Here is a 23,471-nt window from a genome sequence, read left to right on the forward strand (position 1 = left end):
AGACAGTGGAAAATAGTCGAGCGCGATGTTAATTAAAACGAGATCGAACGGAACCAGGGGAACTCCCTGGAGGAGGCCGGCGAACTCCACAACGCCTGCGTCCTTTTTACGGAATCGAGGGCTTGGCCAGAAACAGCGGAAACCGCAACAGCTCTCGATACCTCGTCCTCGTTCCCAGCTCTATGACTTTGTCGGTCGTTCGAGATTGTGCCTCGAGTTTTCGCGTACGAAGCCCCTGGTTGTATCGGCATTTCCCGTATACGCATCCACACACACACAAACTTATATATGTACACACTATTGCACAGAGACGCGCGTCAATTTGGCATTGTGGTGTCCGTATGCAACGACGGACCACACACAGCCAATGTTGATTGTTGTGTGAGCACACAATGCGTCCCCGATGTAACAGTCAGCCACATCTAGCCCGACCAGACTGCGTACGGGCAGGCTTGACAGTTTTCGTTGCACCATGAATACTGATACGGGCAAACATGGTCCGGGAAAACGGTTACGCGATAATAAATCAATTTTCCGGTGACACGTGCGCCTTGGGAGCCGAATTGGAAAAAACAATCGTGGCGCAACGTGCTAACGCACGAAATGATTGGGACCGTTGTAAGAACATCGAGTTCGAAGGGGACCTTTCGTAAAATCCCTGGTCCGACCTAGTTTTATCCCCTATATGCTTTTTGCTGCATCAGTCAAAAATCTCCAGGTTAATAGATATTTAATCGGAATCCGTCGAACCGATTATAGATTATCGCTGGAAGGAGGAGCCCGGTAGCTCGATAAAAATGATATATTTCAGCCGGTTCTCGAAGCTGAGGGTTTTTCGCGCGTCAGCTGGTCGTTGGCGAGGAACTCCGTTGCTCATGGAATCCGCCTGAACGGCTATGCTGCAAAGTTAAGAAAGTACTAATGGCTTCGTTAATGCCGTGCAATCGGTCGGAGAACGGAGCTCGAATTTTCAACTCTTCACCGCAAAAGCGTAATATCTCCCCGTCTGCTTATAGATGCGATTTTGTGGTCGTAGATGACGCGTTATTTCGAGTCCGATCAAAAATTAGACGACACTCAAGGATTGGCCCAGAAACGTTCGACGACGAATCCCGCATAGAGAAAAAGCGAGGGATCATCAAACGGCACGTTGCCATTGTAACGGGCTGTATGGTCGGGCAAATTTATTCATCGGATTATTCAAATTGAAAGCCGTACACGCCAGAGGTATTGCGGTTTCGTAGTTATCGGCGTTTGGCGTGCCAAGGCTGAAGCGAAACTGAAGGGAGAGGTAGCCGAGGATACATCATCGTGGACGACCAACAATTTCATCCCTTTCGAAGGGGATGATGAGTAGCGCGTAGACGAAATTAAGAGGATCTGGTGTTCGACCCACGCAAACGGGAACATTTTTCGGATTGTCAGTGGAAATGATTGGACTCGTGTAATAAAAAGCAACGAACGGTGAGAACGAGTGTGGTGTATCTTTTTCATAAATGATATAGTTTAGAAGGGGGAATTGTAGCTTGAATTTATGAAGGCTAAAATAAACAAATGGCCAAGTATTTGTCAACTGAACAATGAAAATAAGCGTGATATATCTTTTGTAGAATATGAACTTTAGCGTGAGATATCGTAGTTTAAGTTCGTAATAATCAATAAATAAGATAAGCAAATTGTCAAACAGTTGTACAATTTTACAATTTAAAATGTGATATCATAGCTGAAATTCGTAAACAACAGTGGTTAAAATAAGCAAATTATCAAATATGTTTCAATTGCTACGGCTATTTCCGTGCATGACATAGTCGTTATTCGTAGCCACTTACCGTTTTATATTCGTCCAGATTATAGAGTTCAACAACCTGTCGTAATATTAGATTTCTCATATCTTCCCGCCTATTTCTTTTTTTCGTGACACATTTGGTTAAAATAACATTAACCCGATGTTATTAGAAAATGATCGTGCATTGTATTTAATTTACCTCGTGGCAACCGCTGCGATCGCTAGCCGGGGACCCATAGTTTCAGATGAGTTCCAAAACACTAATATCAGTAGCACACAAAGTTCCCAGATGATCAACCATATTGCCGGTAACGGTGACCAAACATGCCTTAACTTTACCGATCAAACGACAATCGTAGTCGTTAGCTAACGATACTTAAAAAAGCAACACAGCATGTCGCGTTAACAAATTTCGTCCGTTAACAAACTGATCGACAATAACCGTATTCCATTTAGCCAGCTCAGATCAGATTACTATACAAGATAAAAAAAAAAATAAATAAACGAAAATCGGTTACAGTTGATCGTATCATCGTTTATAGAGCTATGAAACGAGAGTAGGTGGAGTCAAGCATCAGAATCGACCGCTTTGTGTGTATCGTTTCCAACAGGCTCTGTCGATCCTCACGAATATCGAACAGCAGCCCGATTGCGAAGCGCGTGTACACATCAATCGGACGTTTCCAGAAACGACGACCCGTGGGACTCGTATCTTTGATTCTGGGTCATGCGATGACAAATTGATCAGAGACGCACTGTCTCTGTTCGACGACTCGAGGACGGCTACGACCGTGTTTCCAGTGACCCGGTCGAGTTTGTGCACGACTTCGATTTTCAGCTGTCAAACGCAGTCGCTGTGCCGCGTCGCCTGGCTATACGTCGACGTGGATTTTTCCATGCGGAAAAACGCGTCACCATTATCGAGACACGATGAGATTACACAATTTCCGTAGCGAGAATGTCGTTCTTCGGCGTGTTTCACGATGATTACTTGATTACGAACCTCTAGATGAACCTTTTTACAGGGAAATACGAAGGGAAAAAGGGATGGAAAAGTCGCGCGAGACAGGGTAGACTCGTCAAAATTTCGATGACAATGGGCAAGCAACCACGCGACAAACGAGTGCGTTTGTTCAACGGCGAGCGTCATCCCTGCGGCACGCTGATAATTGCCGCGGCATTCAGGTGTAATTGTTCGGATGAACAGCGGCCAATTAATTATCACGAGGCACCGACCGGGCCGCGCCGTTTTATCGGCGGCGCATGATCTACGAATACATGGTGGTTGGCAGGAATATCTATACTCAGGGACGTGTTAGCGTATGTAATAACCAAGTGGTATATACGTGGCTAGGAAAAGCAAGAGACCGATCGAACACGTTCCCTGCAATCGCACGAAATTTTAACGCGAGCCAACGATATAAAGTAAAGGGGACGTGCGAACGAATCCCATCTCGATAACAAACGGATAGACGCGTGCCGGCGCCACTTGGTTCGCCTCGACGACCCACAGTCGTCGACGGATTATATTCCGATAAAATTGAAATCCGTACTTGACTTTCATAAACTCCCGCCATGATGTATCGTATTATCTTCGTTACGTGTCTCATCGAAACTTTTAATTACCTTACAGGCGACTGTTGCGTAACAGAGTAACGAATGTGTCTCATTTGTTTAATTCTCTTTATCATTATACCGCATATTTTCCTTGTTTCTCTTACATCTCGCGGGCATGTGCATCGGGAATTTTCGTTAACTATTCGTCGAAACGCTTGTTTACCGAGCTCGGCGCGATTATGCCAAAATTCCCGAACGTATAATGAACGATCGTATCGAAATTCGGGATCGCGGCGGCTGGTATAATGGTTAAAAATCGTTGATTTGCGAACCATCGTTTCGTAGGTTGGGATATCGATGTAACGTAGCGGGGTAAAAAGTACAGATCGCTGGACGATAAATATTCTGAAATTTTTGCCTCCGGTCCGATGATTATTTATCACGCCACAGAGGAGATGTAACGTTATCCCTGAATTATGATCTCTGACCGGTTGATGTTCGGTTTAGATTGAAATTAATTAAAAGTATTAAACGTGATTATAACGAATGAACAGGTAATCCGTGATCGAGCTTCGTTTTAACAAGCACTTTCGAATCGTAACTTCGTGCTCCGGTTAGAACGGGTTAGTACAGGTTTGAGAAAAAAAAAAAAAAAATTCCGCCGACAATTAAAATTTGGAAAATGGAACGAAAAATGTTGCACGTTGATAACATTCTGTGTGACGGCGTTTGACGATAACATTGGAAAGACGAACGTTCGAAATGGTAAAACGTAGTATTTCTAAATTAAATATCAGACAACGGTTAACCGTCTGTCAGCCGGAATTCAATTTTTATCAATTTTAATATGAACGAAAAATCGAATGATTCTCTGTTATTGTTGTATTCCGTTAATGGACTGTTTCGTAATTCGCCCACAGGCTGATTCGCGACCAACCGTGACGCGATTATTTTCACTGTGAAAATAGGAGGAAAATAATTGGAGGAAAATATCGCGGAATTTATTAAAATCCCACTTTAACCCCAAACTTTTTTACTTTCCACGGATTGAAACGTACACTCGGTTATGAGATCGGTATTTCTCTCGCCTTTCTCCTATTTTCTTCTTATTTCTTTAAAACTCCTCGACAAGACTGCGAGAGGTTTCGTTCGGGTAAGGTGACTGTTTCGTGTGATATTTTCATTTCCCACGGCGCTAGACGGGAATAGGTTGGTAAAACGAGAGAAACATCGGCGAACGCGTTAAAGTGGCGCTTATCGATTCAAGCCGCAAAGCCGCAGCCGATCCAGGCATTTGTCAACGACGACAGGAAACGTGGCCCACATAGGACGCGTCGCGTTACCCGGACACATTTCAAAGTTCCGTGGTGCGTACAGAGTCGAGGTAGCTTGCAGGGACAAACAGCAACGACGAAACCGAGAGGCACAAGCGCAATTATTATTACGTCCATTAGGCTTGTATTCCATTGAAATGGTTCGACTGGTAACGACCAGGCTGAGGTTATTATCCTATTGAGCTCGTAAGCAGTTGAGCCGCACGATGTCGTACGACCGTCTTACGACATCCTCCCCCTGGTCGAGCAAACGGAACATGGCGCGACAAGAAACGTCCGCCTCCTCCTTGCTAACGTCGTCTAACTCGTTCAACGAGAAACACGAACGCGACGTGTAACGAGCGGGGCCGCTTTCTTAAAGGGTGCGAGCACCACGATTCACTGCCGGAACGAAAGCCACGGAGGAAGTTGGTGTGCCCGGACAGAACGGGATAAGGCGGATGGGGATTGATTTCGTACTCGAAATATCGTGGTTGACAGTGTCTAAAATTTAAAGGTGTATTTTGGTCTGAATTGTTAGCTGAAGACGGGATATCGCTGCGTAAAAACTCGAGAGCGATCTTCTCTTCGTTCCGTCTGAAGAACTCGCACGATGAAGATGCAGCGTGGTCCGATTCAAGCGTAAGCCAGACGAATAAAAGTTAATTGAGAGGTCGATGAAACGATTAAACGAACGCTTCGTCGGCTGACTGGCGCGTTTCTCGACGTGACCACGTTGAACGTGTTCGCGTCACTCGATAAGGAACAAGGGGGGAACACTTCACCGAGGAGAAATTGTCGCGTAAATTGCAACGCGAGAAACGTGTTCACGTATGTTATTAGAGCGCCGAAGCGAACATGTCCGTGGATATATTCGATTCGAGTGATAAAAGATCGAACATCGTCGATCGGCGTGCTTCTTTGGTCGTTGAAGATAGGAAGTATGTACGTCGCGCGGGGCCGTCCCGACCAAGAATTTCAATATCGATCACCGCTCACGCCGAGTTTCGAATAAAATTGTCGCAGCAACAACGATGAAAGTGGAAGAAAGCGAATTGATCGTGTTTTATTAAAGCGTTTCTCAATCGTTTAACGCGTGCTCATCCTCTCGTCTTCCTTCTCCTCGACAACATGCCATCGTTCCCTTTGTCGTCGTAAAACGGCTACCGTAATAATTACCAGCAACGGGTATATTTCTTTTTTCGTTGCATCGACAAAACGGTATTACCGTCGTAAAAGAAACGGAAGAGAAAAAAAAAGCAGAGAATAGAGGAGGAGGAAGAAGGATATAGTCTCACCTGGTCATAACAATGGCATCACGTGTACTAACAGCTATATATGCTCTAAAAACGCAATAATAAATTGCTGTACTGGCTATAGTTTTATCGTTTCATTTACGGCGACGACTTCTTGGTCTCCGCTCTTCTAATCCGATGGGACTATAAAGATAAATAAGGACGGTTCGAAGGTAAACGGGCGGAGCAGCGTACGACCGTCTGCAAGGTCGTTAAACAATCCTCGGCTAGAGGACTAGGCGGTGCGCGAAAGCGAATAGAAAGAGACAGAAAGAAAAGGACGGGGATGGGAGAAAAGTTAAATAACGAACTTAGACGCTTTTTACTTCTTATCGACAACCAACCCTGGAATATCATTGCGACGCCGTAAGTGCGTTATCGCCGCTCCACTATTAATTCTACCCTTTATTTTCCCCTCCGATCCGTAATTCGACTATCGACTGTTCTACCCCCGTTGCTCTGCCGGCGGTCCAAGTCATAATTTACGACAGCTCGTTCTCGCGCAATCAACCGTAAAGTTTAACGTGGTAATGTAGTTCCACGCTTACATAAGGCACCTGGGGTGATTTTTACGCGACGAAGAGGGTTCGGTTATAGTATAGTGCGAGGAAAGTATATTGCATGGATTAGGAACCGTTTGTAATTATTGGAATCGCTTTATTTCTCCTTTTTTCTTTTCTTTTTTCTATCGTGAAGAGTACTTGGAATAAAATTATTTTCTGCAATTCTCTCGGCATCGAACATTTTTCGGCGTATGGGAAAAACGTTTTAAACTACTGATGATAGAATCATGTTTTCTCTAAGGCTTTTATAGAGAGAACATAACAAAAATTAGAACTAGTCTTACTCGAAAGAAATACATTTATAGCTTTGTTAGTAACTTGTTGCTTTGCAAAGTAAACACACTTTTCAAGAAATACATTTATCTTTTATTTAGTTACTAACTTGTTGAAATACAATATTGCGTTACGTAAAACGAAGCAGTACAAAATTATTTTGTTTCTGCTTTCAGCACGAGAACAAGGGGCGTAGCAAGATCAACGCCATCTATAATCTGGCTATCGTTGCTACTGACGCTAGGAACGAGGGTAACGTCATCAGCGACGAACATAACGAACGTGTCACCATTGGCCTCGACGGTGAAGCCGATCACGACCACGGAAGTAGTTTATCAGCGATTCGCGATTGAACCGATGGATCAGACCGCGGTGATTGGCAGCCGAGTGACGCTTCCTTGCCGGGTCCTCGACCAGAAGGGACCTATTCAATGGACAAAGGACGACTTCGGTCTTGGCGCCGTCAGAAACCTCACGGGATACGAGCGTTACGCCATGATCGGCAGCGACGAAGAGGGTAAGTGAAATTCACTTAACTAACTCGATCCAATATAAAGATCATAGGAGAAAAATACAAGTAACAATTTTTATGATCTATAGAAGTAGAATTTAAAAATTCAACGTGTTGTCTGTTAATTTAATATTACCAATTTTTCTCATTTTATATGGTTTTAATGCAATCTGTATCTGACACTTTTTTAGACATTTGAAAGATATTGATTATCATAAGATTATACCACTGATTTCTTATGAAACTTTGTTGATTTACCAGCTATTTTTAAAAAGTTGTATATTTGGATTTAAGACATTCCTCTTCAATTATGTAAGTATATGAAAATACTCTCTTCTTGTCGACAAATAGCATCAGAACTAGAATATCAAAACGAACAAACTTATCATGTATTTTCTCTTTGGTCTTCATATATCTATAGAGATTTCTCTGTTCTCTTCTTACCTGTATAGCTAAATCTAAGATTAGAATATTATAGTCTAAACTATATATTACTAAACCGATATATATGCGTGAAAATAAAGCTTGCATGCGGGAATGAGTGGAGCGAGTTTCACGAGAACGCATGTTTGTAAGTTCCCAATCGATTTGCATAATGATTATGGAGTATACGTGATTGGTTATTTCCTGATAGAGCCAGTACAATTATAAATATAGACACGCCTACGGGCCGAAAAAAATCTACGAATAAGATCGTAATGTAATAACTAAACCGCAAATTTTTATGCATTTATTGGAAAATTTAAAGCTACGAGAATGCACAGAATGCACGTAATATCGAAAAATACTATATATAATATAGTATTTATATAATACATACAAATATATATAATGCTAAACAATAGCTATTTAAAGTAGAACACTGGTTAGAATATTTAACGAATAAAACTTGAAAATCGATAGTGTTCAAAAAATACAAATTTACATAGATATCCGGGATCTAATAACAATATTATTATCATGTTGTTAGTCATCCTCTTATTTTTCCATACTACATTATGCAAAACCTCGCGAACTTTCGTGACGCGTACGAGAATTAACGAGGATTGTAATGGTGAGAATTAAGGAGAAAATTTTTATACGAAGAGGACTTCCCGTCGTTCGGTGAAAATTCGGTAGTCGAGATCTCTTCAATGCATATTCTAATTAAAAAGGACAGTCAAATAGTCCAATATTGAGCAAAGCAATTGGCCAAATGCCCTCTGTATCGCCGCTTGTTTTTAATCCAACGCTACGGCTGACTAGAAAATCCATCCTTTCTTCTTTCGTGCCGTCTGTAAAAAGGAAGGGAACGGAGCGTTCCACTTTCCGATGTGTTTGTTGCGTTTAAATTACACGATGTCCTTAAGGAGAGGCGGTATCTCCGCAGGCATTCGCGAAATTGCTTTCCCCTTTGTTGCACGTAGGAGACGAGGAAGGAACAACGATATTGGAAAATGCTTATGTGCACGAACAAATTGAAACTCCGTATTTGCAAACAAGCGGGACGAGAAAACGGCCAAGACGTTGTTCTCCCTGTTTCGGTCTCTCCTTTATTTCTTCGGTCGTACAAGAGGAGGCTCTTTTCGGTTTAAGCTAAACTTACTTCCGCGAGGCCCACGTATTTAAAGTTTCTCCGAAACTAGGAGATTACCGTTTCGTTTGCCTAATTCTGAATTTCACGGCGTTGTGATAAACCCCCCTCCCCCTCTCTTCCGAAGTCTAAACTCATTCCGGGGATAAAGCTTCGGCTCAGGATAACGACCCACCCTAGCGAACCGCCCGATGAAATTAACCGCAGATTTCGAGGGGAAAGCCAGAGAAGTGTCGATATAATCGAATCGAATACGCGTCCACAGATATGCCGTACGAAGGATAAAAAATGAAAAAGAAAATAGTTCCCTTTTCATCCATCGTATTCAGCACCGTATTTCGCGATGCAAGGGATCAGTGTGGGAATATATATCCAACTGAATGACCGGTAACAGACGTACGGATGCAAAGGGTAGAACATATTTTCAGGGGTGAGTTAGAAATCGAATGAATCTCGATGGAGGCTTGGTCGCGTTCGACCGACAGCGCCATTTCCTTCGCGCTCGTTTTCCGTTTTTTCCCCGGCGCCGTTGGCCAGCGGCGGCACGCAGCTGCGATACACGACGGGTCAGTTTGCACGGACCAAATTCAATTTCCTGCGGCCTATTGATTTTTTCCTTTTTTTTTTCTTTTTTTTTAGCTGTTCTTTTTGCCTTTTTCCCGTAGTGTCGTGGAATTGCGAAAAAGAAGGAAGAACGAAAAAAATATAAGCGACTGAGTGAGTAGGAAAGAAAGGTAGAACGAAAGGGGTGAGAAGAAGAGGAAAAGTTGCACGATGAGACGAAATATTTTATGTAGAGCGTGTGCACGGGTCGGTTTGGGAGGGCGAATCGTCGTGCGAAATTCATACGGGACGGACGACGAACGACCTGACGTTTCACACAGAATGGAATCGTACGTTCGCCCATCTTGGTTCGTTCATGACTCTTCGCGTGACGTTTTAACTCGATTGTATTTCGATGTATACACGAGTGAATCGAACGGTGAAATAAATGAAAAAAAAATGTATCTATACGTATATTTCAAAAGAAGAAGCAAGATTGGGTGGTAGAGTATCATAGAATACAAGACCTGGACGAAGTGTGGAGAGAAAAATTCAAATGGATTCCCTTCGAACATTATTTGGAATAATAGTATACTCGCGAGGGCAAAGTTCGAAACGGGAAAGTCGCGGAGGAGAGTCGATAACGCGGTGGTATTAATGGGCCGCAAGCGGCAAGTTAAATTGCCTTTTTAACGAGTTCCGAAAAATGTGTGCTCCGCTGACGTAACATTTGCTCGTCCGCGTTCGAGCGTTCGTAGCATCGCATCGTGGCCCGGAGCGAGCGTTGCTCTCGAACGAACGCAGTCAGCCATCAACGAGGCGGGTACGTTGAAGGGTGGTATCGGTCAGGGTTGGAATTAACGACGATTCACCGGCGAAAGTTTTCTTTGGTTCGTTCGAGATCGCTGAATCGGTAAAATTGAAAGGCCCCCGAGGGATCTTTTTCAGGCCGTATCAGGCAATTGGAAATTGGCCGGTTACGCTCATCCAGCAAGGATGGACCGACCGTTTATTCGATTACCTGCCAATTAACCACCGTGCGCGGCCGCAAAGAATTCCTTTGGCAGAACGCGGAACGGCCAATCTAATCGATTCGTAGCCGCAGGCTATTTTGCGCGGCGTCGCTCGTGCTGGCCGACAGATTTAGCAATTTCTCCGTGACCGACGTGCGGCAGCGAATGTGTGTCATTGCGCGGCCATCCTACCGATACCGTAATATCATAATACACGGGCAACTATCGTGGATGCTCGGTCGCGATTTAACGAGCGAACGCGCGCACGCGTCGTTCTGTCGCGTTTTCGTGTTCGTCTCGGCTCGACAGCTAAATTCACGCGACGCTTTTTCCCTCCTCTCGTCCGTATCTAATGCCGCAAAAAGCGAGGCTACAAAAAGCTGCAACGTTTCGAGGTTTATCCAGTGAAAAATTTCCACGTTCCGCCACGATAAAACATCGCTTGCCGTACGGTACACGCGTATCGGCCAGAGCTTTGGCCCTTTTTCCCTCTCTCCGATACCGGTTACGCCATACGCTCTCCTTTACCTTCTATTTACACGCTGCTACCCATTTCGCGCGGCAAGGATTAGTCCAACAACCGATTCTACGATACACACTCTATGCGCATTTTCCCTCTCTCTCTGTATCGATATTATGTAAGCAGTGCTCGCGTACAACTCACCGTATATACGTGTACGCTAAACGCGAGCGAAAGCCAGCAGCGTGGAGCGGAGCGACGTATCAACGGCACGCCATGCAGCCGCCGCCGTGTGCTCTCGTAACAATCACGCCGGCTCGAAACGATAAGATTCGTGGCAGGCGAGAGGCAATTTAAGCCAACGGCACCTGATATACAAGGTGTACCAGCTAACTCTATTATCCGAGCTATTCCCTTTACTTTTCGAGTTTCCAGACGATACGAACCTTTGGTTCGCGGAAGTTGCGTGCGTGGCCCCGTTGCACGCCGAACATTTTCGTTGCCATTAAGCTCCGATATCGGGGTCACCGCGCCGTCTTATTTCGCGCGATTTCTATTTTCAACAAAGACAGCGACTCACGAGTACGTCGTACTGTTAGTTTCCTAATTCTGTAGAGTTGTAAGGAAAACGTAGATCTTGTTATGGGAAGCCTTACCCTGCAAGTTTCTTATTAGATATACCTATATAAAAATACAAGCGGTCTGCGTTCACCTGAGAAGCACCTAGAATCATCGGCCATTCAACTTGTCTTAAAAATTCCATCGGACACTCCTACGTTCATGGAAGAAAGAAGATATCCACTCAATAGCTCAATAGCTGTACCCGGAGCGAAAGCACTTTAGCCGATAAGGTCAGCTGGGACACCCTATACTTTTCTCCTTTAGCGAGTTTCGTTGGTAACAAGGGCAACGACGTGTTACTTTCAGTTTCCATAACATTATTGCAACCCTCACAGTGACCATTTGCACGGTAAACGTAGAACGCACACAACACCATCCATATTGGATCCTGTTGTTTGTCCGACGATCGACAGCGGTCTTTAACTTGGTCGAGTTCTGTTGTTGGGAAGGTAACATCCCAGTACCGTGGCTGCAAAGTTGATAAGAGTCTGTCCCGGCGAAGTTCCCGCCGTTTAACTCCTCTTAATTCCACCGGGATTAATTAATTTAGAAGCGTTTCGTTGCAACGGAGGAAGAATCGTCGGGTTTCGGTTTTACGAATTCCCGATAGGGACACCGTGGCGTCGAATCGACCGTAAATTGTGACGCGTCCTGTTTGTTTCTTCCAGTTAACGGGAGTCTTGATTTTCTTCCCTAAAGACAGTGTATTTTCCGTCTAGAACAGAACCAAGGTATCTCTCGGTTTGTGTACAGAGAATTTCGGTTAAATAAGTTCCTTTAAACGTCGGTTCCTCCATTCTTCCGCAAATAGTACGGCACAGTGACCAAAATGTCTTCGGTACTACACAACTCGTAACTTCCCATCAGACTCGAAACACGGGAACAAATATTTTCTCCGCGTCTCGGCGTGCTTGCGATTTGCCTGCGGTAAACAAATCCTCGAGCGCAGAGTATCGAAGCTTGGAAAACTGTCGATACAAGCGGCGACGCTTCCAAAAGTCGATATCGGAAAGTCGAAAGCACAGAGCACGATTGCTGCGGCTCGTCGATTTCGCTGGCTCGGTCGCGAGTTCCGACCAAGTAATCGCAATCAAGCGCGCTTAAAGATGCAAACATCGGTTCGAGAGGGTGGCGGAACTCAGCAGTTCCGGTTCCGGGACCGCACTACTACCGGTCCCTCCTAGATTGTGCCCACGACACGAGTTCGCGAACAATGGAGTTCGAACCTTCCTTACGCTCGAGTTACTCTCAATTTGCGCGGTCCCGTGCAGATTAGTAAACAGCTGCAGTGCTACGGCTGAGCAAAGCGAAGCAAAACGATAACGGAGACACGCGAAGGCGACGAAGTAACTTGCCGGCGAAGTTGAACGAGCTGTCGACAGTGTCGCGGAGCATATCGATGCATCGACGTGGTCGCGAGAGTTCTGGCTGGATGATTGGTGGCGCAGTTTCTGATTCATCCGGTCGATCGCAGCCGGTGTCATGTACGTGTCTCTATTTTTAATCGACCGAGTCGCACATATCCGTTGCACCTTGCATCCTCTGCAAAATCCTCGAAAGAAATAGGTACGCGACGTGTATTGGCCGGGCCACGCGGAATCCGCGGATAACTTTAAATTAGTTCCGAAACATTTGTCGCGTATACGCTGCACCCGGCTAATGCAGCCCGCTGGAGATCGATAGGGGAGATCGTGGAATGTTGGAAATGGCCGTGTTATGAGGATGAGGGTAACGCTAATCGCTTGGCAGCCGCGTCAAGCTGCAACCGGTTGCCCCACCGGATGTCCTTCGATGTGTCTCTAAGCGGGGATTAGAAGAGGACAGGATCGATCGCGGAGAGGATCCGTAGCTAAGATCAATATATATCTCCTACAGGATACATCCGCGGACAACTCGTTCGGCAAACGAGGCATTATCGTGATCATATCGAGAAGAAGGTTGCAACCATTGCCAGTACCTCCCATTGGCTTATATCTATAGGCGATTAAATTTCTAGCAACTTTTTCTTCTTTCTTCTATCGTGTCTTATTTGCCCATTAATCAGACCAGATAGTTTTTATCTCTGAAACATGCCTCGATTTCGTGATCACTCGTCGTAGTTCGTTCGTGCTCTCGTTTACGAACTCGAGAAGAGGACGATGGAGTTCGCGTCTGGCCTCGCGTAGAAATGGATTGCACCACAGTGGCAGTGCGGCAGTCCCGTAACAGGATGCGAAACCGGCACGACCGGCTTCGTCGGTTTCCGCGGAGATTGACGAGAAATCATCGAGGAAGGCCGTCGTTCGTGTACGAAGAACGAAACGTTACACGAACCTGAATATCATCATCCCTTTCGCCAGCTGTTTCCACCGTAAGACTATGAAAGGAGCGTAATTTTCTACGGCCACTTAACGTCGCAGTGGTTGTTTATTTATTAAGCTAAATCCGCAAAGAGAACAGATCGTCGGACACAGCAGCATAAAATAAGAGCCCTTGAAACGGTGATTTCCTATAAATAAGCGAGTTATTGCTCGTTAATACCTGGTGGAACGCTATGCCAGGACTGATGGTTTCGAGCGCGCTCTTATTCATCCGGCTCGTTATCGTTCGGGACCCAATAAATACGATTAATTAACACCGGTATCTTTACATTTGCCGGGTAACAGAGAAATTTGTGATCGGAACGAGGCAATCTACGAACGCGATCCCACACCGACATAAATTCTCTAACTGACGTGTATATTAATTGCCGCGGCTCTATAGCCTTACCAAGGTAATCCAAGGATTTTTCGATCGGTTGGCCAACCGGTCGATTGGAGTATCAATTACCCGCGTCCGCGTAGCTTAGACGGTGGCAGGGCTGCGCGAACGGCAGCAGAAAACGGCAGCAACATCGTCAGCAAGCTCGGTAGGAGCGGTGGTTGCGGGTCGAGCAACCTGCACGACCGGCTCCGCCCGCTTCTGCTGCTGCAACCGACTCGATTAATCGGTCTTACCGGTTTTCACCGAGCGTCTCTCTCATTGCCAGCGGCTCTCTCGACAGGTACCACATCTGCACCGTGTCTTGCCCTTTTAAATTGCCATCTCCCTTTTCTCCACCTCCTTTTCCTGTTCTTTGTCCTTCTGTTGCTGCTATGTGGCGAACGAGAAAAACGGCATGGAAAGCTACGGAACAAATACCGTAAAAAGTGCCATAGTGGCCGTGAACTATTACAATGGAAAGAAAAATACGAAGCAGGTGAGACAATGTGACCCGATGCAAATCCTCGGCCATTTATCCAACCGTGCTCGATCTCCTTTTATAGCACCGTGAAATCTACGCTTCGTGTGAATAACAAATGAACTTCTTTGTTCCGGAACCTTCTATTTGTTCAAATGATCTTTCGATCGCGCGTTACTGTGATCACAACGTGTCACAAGCATAACGACGATCGCTTGATACAACCAACTCTGTTAAAAAACAGGCAGTTAATCGAGAACTGTTTTTATCGACCGCAAGGTTAACCAATTTTTGTTCAGTTGATTTAGTGGAAAATGGCGTAAATTGTTTGAGCAATTCGGAATAGTAACTCCCAATATCACAAAGGCACAGATCAAAACATGATTGCTAGGTTCAGATGCGGGATCGAAGAAAAGGGAAATACGTATTGGAAGAAGATTACAATCTGCAGACTACGTGAATGGGCAACAAAGTCACTAGAACATATGTTGCCTGAATGTAAAGAACCGAAAGGAAGTTAACAGTAACAGAAATACTAAAGAGAGAGGGAAAAGTAGCGGAATGGATGCGTTTAGTGCTGGAAAAAAAAAGAGAATTAAGGAAGGATAATTCGAAGGAAAGGAAGAAACAGAATTAAACTCTTGGAATTAGATCTCCTTTCTCCCCATACACACACCTGCTCGAGTAACAAATGTAAACTCCCCATTTTAAAACTGCAAGGAATCAAATAAACCCAATTACTACTACTAATCTCCATTATTGATTTTTCGAGGAAAACAAGCTTTCGTGAAATGGCGAATATTCGGTGTAAAAGAATATCATCTCTTTTAACACGGTCGAAGTAATACGTATAAAGATACTTCGTTTTTATACTAATATTTAAAAATTGTCTTCAACATGTACATTACATTTCACGCAGCCCGCGTTAAAAGAACCCTCAACCTTTCATTGAATCACCACCGAGCAGCACCTTCCTCGAATCGCTTCGCATTTCTTTTTCTCTCTCTCTCTCTCTCTCTCTCTCTACCTCGATCCTCCATATTCGTTAACGACTTGGCCGATACATATCCAATTGCTCGTAACACCTACCAATGTTGTTTATTCTTGGAAAATCCGACGCCACGCTGGAGAATATTTTATACCACGATTTCACAGTAAACTCGGTTTTAAAACTTGCGGTAGCCAGACCGAAAAAAATTTCGCTGCTTCGTCGGTGGGGTGGCCGAGGGGTAGAGCGTGGCGGGCGAAACAAAAGCTCCATTTAAGCGTTTCAACGCAATTTTATGAGCAGTGCCGGCAATGAAACGTAAGAGAGGAAAACAGCAGCGGATAAGACTGTCTCGTTTTCGAGATTTCAACGGAACGATGAAGAGGCGGGAGAGGAGTACCGTGCGAACGCGGCCCGATTAATCGTGCTATCTCTCCTGGAAAAATGCCAGTGTGAGGAAGTACGGAGCCGAAAAACAAGAAATTGCGACCGGTAACAATTGGTTCCGCGAATAATAGGTTGCGCGGTTCCGTAATCGCAGATTTGCCGTGATAAAGCGGGACCGGATGTCGGACGGTTATCATGCTCTCTTCATATTGACGCCACTAAAGTTCCTCTTGATTTCACGGCCGTTTCAACCGCGAGATATCGCTGAAATCTAGCGTCTCCCTATGCATATGCTAATGTCTGAAAGTCATTCGACCTGCAGCGACGATGGTGCATTTTTATATACCGGGGCTGGTGTATAAGTCCGTATGAATTCTGGCACCTAAATCAGTAGCGATAACCGTAACAGATCGGTATCGTTGCGACCTACGACTGCTCTAATTATCCGTTATCACGTCCGCCATAAATCTGTGGACAATGTCCAACAACGACGAAGCCTGATCTTCAGAAGGCATCCGTTATTAGATACACCGCGGTCGGCAATATTCCAGTAGCGTAGCGCGCGTCCGTGCGATATCTGATTAATATCGCACGCTCCCGAATATGGCACGTGTTTGCTGGTGGCAACAATATTTGGACACCCGATAGGTATCTGCTACAAGCGGCTGGTATAATTGCCGGCAGCCAACACGTGTCACATTCGCGATCGAACATTCTATGAATTGTTCGTCTGGCGAAGAATTCGTTACGGTGGCATTTAAATACGAGCAAATTGTGGTTGCTGGAAAAACGAATGGTTTTATGAGATATCGATGGAAAGGTAATTTAACCTCTCGACGTTGGTCTTCGTATTTTGTATACGAGCTACGAATTGTTCATTTCTGTACAATAGCACGAATCAATTATCTAATTTATCTTTCAACTCATGATTTAAAATTGAGAATGAAACTGTTCAAAAGTTTATTAACAAATCCCGTAAATATGATACCTGAATCTCTGTTTAGTGATAGTGAGCTAATTGGAATAAAAGTATGTAATACGCAATACGAAAGCACGGATTATGAAACATTGAAAATTTATACAGCTTTATGTTCAAATGAAGCATCATGAACGTGACTGAGCTAGAAGGCATGGATTAGTGATACGCACAGTTTTCTCAGTATCAGTTTCCCTCTCTGCTTCTCTGCTTCCATATCCTCGTTAGAGCCACGTGCCAAAACTCGTCATGTTCTCCGTAAGCCTCGCTCTAATAGAAACATTCTAAATATTACTTCATTTACGCTGAGAGGAAAAAGTTTATCGCTCATCTGTTATGGACACAGTCAGGCACCGTAATATCGAAATCCTTCGAAAATTCCAATCTGAAATACGTTACCAATAAAAGAATTGACTTAAAGATGTCCACGGTGAAAGAAGAAATTTCGAAATTCAGCAACCGATATACCGCACGCTTAACGAATCATTCAAACCCCTTATCGTTAATCACTCAGCTTACAGACAGTACAGAAAAACCCATAGACTAACCATCAGACATAATCATTAGAATTACATAATAGGTTTCATCGTATAAATTAATCTATTTCGCGTCAACTTAAATTGCCTATAATTCTCCACAACAATCGACTGTAATTAATCGAAAGGAAATAAAAGAAATTAATCGTCGAAATTGTTATCCCAAAATTTGGCTCTATATAAACTTTCTGTCTCACAGTGACTGTCACAAGGTTTGATGATTTTCCTATTCTTAAAGCAAGATTTTTGATGAAAATTCCTCGTTATCTTCTCGTGATCCCACGAGTGATCACGAGTTGCACAAAGCGATCTATGGATGTTCCATTAAACGTCTCGAAATCCGATGCAGCACTATCTGAATTTCCATTACCTTCGAGTAAGTTATCCCCTTGGCATTCTTGCACGGGATTAAAAAACCATCTCCGTAGATCGACGTTCCGGGGGAACGTTTAACCTCGAAGGAGGACCGGATGTCTTTATCTAACATTTACGCTGAGAAGTTACCGGAAGAAATGGAGCAAAGCCGAGGGAAACCTCTAATCGCTGGCTCCTGCTGCACCGTTTCCAATTCTCGATTTTCAGGGTTCGATGATCAACGATGGTAGTAGGATTGTGTCGAGCAGGCGGGGCCAGTGTTTTCATGTCGTCGACCAGCCACTAACCCGTACTCCTGGTGATGTGCTCGCGCATACACCTAGTTGCGTTCCAAGTACAGAGACCTATGCCGACCGTGCTTTCCTGAAATTTACAGACGCGATTAATGTCACGACTGGCTCGTCCGGTACAGTGGTCACTCGTTTGCTTAAATGCCGTTTGTAGGCCTAACTGTTACTAATTTCCTTGTCGAATTATTGCCTGGCCGTATGTACTCGCTTTTCATGCATGAAACGTTGCTTTGATATGCAGGAGGATTTTTGTCACAGCTTTTGAGATAATGTAATGTCTCTTAGATAGTAGGTATTAAATATTTTGTTACAAGATATTGGAAATTCGGTGATATAAATTGCAAGATGTTTAAAAAATTAATAGAAATTTGAAAAGAGTAAAATTTCAATTGCTTCTTGATATAGAATTGACAATGTCAAAGTCGAATGTTATGGCTTATTTTTATATCTTCATCAGAATTTATGCATTTGTACTACGATCACATTTATCCGTTACATATATATTTTGTTATATAATTTACACGAAATACTTGAGCTTTTATAAAAATAGGTGTTTTAAAACTTTCGGAAAACATAACTCTATTTATTTGAATCCATCAATGAATAAATTATCCACGTATACCGGAGTGAATGCAATGGGAGTTCGATTAATCTAAAATTCTTCATTCATATAACAGAAATTCTCCTTTTATACTTACCAAAATTTCATTGCGATAAATAGATCACGAATGAATAGAGGATTACGACGTATATACATATATGTATACTTCCGCATATAGCTGGAAATGTAGCTCCATCGAAGTTTAAAATAATCGATGAGAGATAGAATTCATTGGCCATCTATCAATAAATAACTAGTAAAAGCCTAATTCGAATCCCATTTTTCTCCTATAATATTTTAAAATATGATCGTTCTATTCTATCTTTCTTTCCTGTATTTTGAATTTGAAATTTGGAAAAATTCGAATTTAATCGTTCGAATTTTTGATAGTTGGGAAATTCAAGTACATCGTATGGAACGTCTTAGAAAATGTAAAGGAAAGTTCAAAAGAATAGCGAGTAGAATAACCGAGACGGTTTTTGCATCTTTTTGCAAGCTTACATCGATCAGAATAAGAGAAATAATGCATGCATTGAAAGTTACATGAGAAAATACGCGATCGACGGTTAGGCCGTGAGTCAGAAGCGGAAAAAGCAGACGGATCGTTCATTGTCAGACGCATTTGCCTCGCCAAGCTAAGAAGGAATATACCTGGCTGATTCTAATGCATGCATTATTTAAAAACCGTTTCAAGTAACGCTTGTAACGCGCAGAAGCGCGATGTCGACATGAATATTTCGTAGAGCACCGTTCCGTACAGCAGAGAATTTTGTACTGTATATAAAATAAAAAACTTTGAATGAAGTTGATGAAAAATTTACGCGCCTCATTCAAAATATATTAATCCATGTAATATACTTTCGGAATTGTTTTCAAGAGGATCCGTATGAAAAATGTTTCGTAGAAACGCAACAAAACGTACGATCTATTGTTTGTACTTACTTTAACGGTTGCGAATGGACGAGAAATTCGGCATGCGCGTGAAAAACCGGCAGTCAGGTCGCTATTTCGATACACGTTTAAAACTGATATCTTTGCGTTTGAAAATAAAGCTTTGTTTTCTATCCAATTTTTATCTTGACAGTGTAAATTACATTTTTCAATAACTATTTTCTCTGTTCGAAAAGTGTTGTTAATCAATATTTGGATGGAAAATGCAGGTGTATTTATGATGTACAGATGTATGATTTAATTGAAACCAAATATGCGTTATAAATTTATAAAACACATATACGATATTACTAAAATATTCGATAAAAATGTACGCGACATCAGCGCGCCATAAATCATGCATTTTTCCTTGAAATAAATTCCATAAAGGAAATTTAGAAAACAGTGAGCATCTTTTCGAATTCTCGCGAATTTTCACGTCAAGTGTGTACTATTGTAACTGTGGGTTGTCGAACAAGGAACCTTCGAGTGTAGTAAAGCAACAGGACAGGAAACTGCAGAAAGTTAGAACAGCGCAGAAGGTAAATATTTGAGAAAAAACAGAAAACGATGTAGCAACATACTAACAAGGATACTTACACGTTTCCCCGTTGCTGGTTCGATAGATACGAGCTGCGAAATACAGTGTTTCTCAGTTGTTTGCTCGCTTGCGTGCCACCGATCAAATGTGCCGTTTTCTTATCGCTCGTTGTATGACAAGGAGAGTCAGTGGAAATAGCGAGAGTAAGCGAGACCAATCGATTGTAATGCCAAGTGCCGGCTCACGCTCTGAAATACCACCAACGAATACGTACTTTCGACGAATACAACGCAAAAGAATAAGGATCGAGATTAACTCAACTTTGTCAGTAGAGAGTTAATGCGGCAGAGCATAAAGAAACTGTGTATATGAAGAGTCGCACATTATACCAGGGAGTACACTTTCCACTTAGAATGAAGATTATGAGGGTTATATCTCCGAAACTTTTAACGCTTATACTCGAGTGAAACTTATTCGGATTAATAATTCATTAATTTCAAATTCCATTTAAAGTTCACGAACAACTCGCACGAGCCTTTGGCTCTCGCGCGAGAAAAACTTGAATGTGTTTCTCGTTCCGCGTATAAAGAGGAGGATAGAAAAATCTTGGTGATGTAAATCGGTAAACTGGCTAATGAAACAGGCTATACACCTGTCGTGATGCGTTATCAACGGCTAATTGATTTATTCTCGGTAGAAAAGCTTCTTTCTCTCTAGTCACTGTACCTTCTAGAGTGTCGTTCTAGAGTGTCGCAAATTTTCTCTCCAGCTTCAAAATTTTCGATGACGCCTGAATAACGTAGTCGATTAAACAGTGGGAGAAACGATTGCCTTTTAATTTCTGTTGGTCGAATCACGATACGATCGTTAACCGAGGAAATTAGCGGTGATCGATTTCTCATTTGGCACCGATTCGTTCCAGCATTTCACGCGATATCAAATCGGCAAGCCGTGAGTCGTAGGTTCTTTTCCAACGAAGTGGAGGAAGCGAGGAAAATCAAGGTATCGATTCGACGATAGGTCGGAGCTAAGAAATTATCACGGCCGTTTCGAAATTTACGACGCTAGCCTGCCCCTTATAGGTAAGGTCAACTGTGCATTATCGAGATCCGTTTGATTTACCGTAGCAATAAATGCTATGCGTAGCCCTGGCGTGCCGTTAGTATAGACGTTGTTTGCCCAGTTGCGGCACCAAACGGTCGATGATTATGCCAGGCGAAGCAGAGCTACGTTCCTGATTAAAGGATTAGTGGGTCTGTGCCAAGAGATTCGTGATTACATATCGTGATGTCGGTGATTCGGCCAGGATCGCCTCGATCGGCGAGAGAACGGATGTCACACATACACACACACATACGATGATGATGATTCGACGTTTCTCTACGATTTCATCTACGATAAAAGCAACCTAGCACATCAGGGCAAGGACTTAATACCTTCGGCAGTGAACACGTCGACACCGTTTAATGGATATCGCGCCGGTTCGATCGACTCAACCGCTTAGTTCACCTCGAGTAACACGATATCGCGATATAGCCGCGAGAATATTAGCATTTCATAACGGCTAATTGCCGATCGCGGAAGGTGCCGCGAAGAAATGGGCCACTTTACGGGGCGTTAAGTAAACACGCTATGCTACAGTTTTCCTTTAATGGTAGTCGTGTAGCACTATCGTAACCCTGTCTGCTCCTGACGTGTGTACGTTTTATTATCGAGTAACGAAAAAATCATCGAAACGTTTCCATCGGTTCTTTCGTTATTTTCTCGAGTATTCGTAGGCGGGTATGTTACTTTTTTCCTTTTTTCTTTTTAATGGTTCCATTTGTTCCATTTCTTTTTAATGGAACGCACGTGATTCCGCTGACGGTGTAATTATACCAAACGACAAAAAAAGTGCGAAAAAAAGGTGGAAAAAAAGAAGCAGCAGGAGAAAAAGAAAAAAGACGAGAAATGGGTAGACGGAGGCCGTGGCACGACTGTGTCGCGGTTTCTCTCAGTATGGCGAGATTCAAAACGATAATACCATATAATTCCTGCTGTATGCGATTGTAACGGAAAATTGCGATCCAATTAACCGAAATAATAATGATGGTAATAGCTACGCTGATTGACATACCGCCGTGGCAAATCTGGATTATTCGTTTTCCTATATGTATAAAACGGTGCACGGATTAGTAATCTATATATATATATATATATATGTATATATATGTACATAACCTATGTATACACGCGCGTATCCGCGTTGTCCATTTCGGAGAAAATGCGAGCTATGCAAACCCGACCATTTTCGACGTTTATTTAAATTTTTCGTCCTCCGATTATTGGACCGGCGCCATCGAAATCTGGCCGGAAAAATCGTCCGATTTTGAATACGAAATTTCCGGATATTGCGGCTCCCCACGTCCACGTCCTTCGTTTCCTGTCGGATAAAAGTGACCTTGGCCTATATCTTCTACCTCGGAACTTGGAAGAATCTCGCTGGAAATTTTCTTCGTTCGTGCAAGCCAAGCTCAAAGTCTTTTCAAGGAAGAAACGTGACCCGAAGAGATAGGAGAATAGTGTCCGGTCGTTTTTCGGTTCGTTTTTAAAGCGGTCTTCGCGTTTTAAACGATCTCGAGCTGAAACCGTTCCTCGTTGAGATCGAAGGGGAGGGAATCGTCCGCGATTGGTTCCTTGAACAAGAGAGTTCGAACCAATTGAGTAATTCTAAGCCAACCGTGGATGGATTCCTTTCCTGTAACCGACTAAGCTTTGTAATTCCTCGAACAGGTTAATTTTCTCAATTTCCTCTAAACCTCGATGGTAATTGAAGCGTAGTTATATCGAAATGTCGTAACGTTGAAAGGCTCACAAGCTTAATGTCCCTCGTATAAAATTGCTATTTAAAGTCGCTTATGAGCGTGACAATCGATTAACCGGCCGCGTTTCGCTTTAACCGTAATACTAGCTTCTATCTGATAATGGATGTCGTCTATAAAACTGAGGAATAAGCTTGGAAAACATCGTTGACAGCAAGACGAGTGAACTATTAAGACGCGTGGGTTAACCTAAACGTACAACGTAGGAACGTTCCAACGGATCCAGGCAACGATCTATGCCTTCCAGCTTGACTATACGCAATTAATCATAGTTGTCTG

General features: G+C 43.3%; 1 protein-coding gene across 5 annotated transcripts in view; it reads left to right on the plus strand.

Moving 5' to 3' along the window:
• LOC126918956 (irregular chiasm C-roughest protein-like) overlaps positions 1 to 23,471 on the plus strand; it is a 158,324-nt gene that overhangs the window by 94,264 nt on the left and 40,589 nt on the right. For 3 of the 5 annotated variants that reach the window (XM_050727574.1, XM_050727575.1, XM_050727578.1), the window contains exon 2: positions 6,964 to 7,304. In XM_050727574.1, coding sequence (XP_050583531.1) covers positions 6,964 to 7,304 — 341 coding nt within the window. Of the gene's footprint in view, positions 1 to 4,924; positions 5,299 to 5,342; positions 6,318 to 6,963; positions 7,305 to 23,471 lie in introns of those variants that run through there. The other 2 variants (XM_050727579.1, XM_050727577.1) reach the window with 2 other exon arrangements.

This window comes from Bombus affinis, chromosome 7, assembly GCF_024516045.1.
Source record: "Bombus affinis isolate iyBomAffi1 chromosome 7, iyBomAffi1.2, whole genome shotgun sequence".
Taxonomy (NCBI): Eukaryota; Metazoa; Arthropoda; class Insecta; order Hymenoptera; family Apidae; genus Bombus; species Bombus affinis.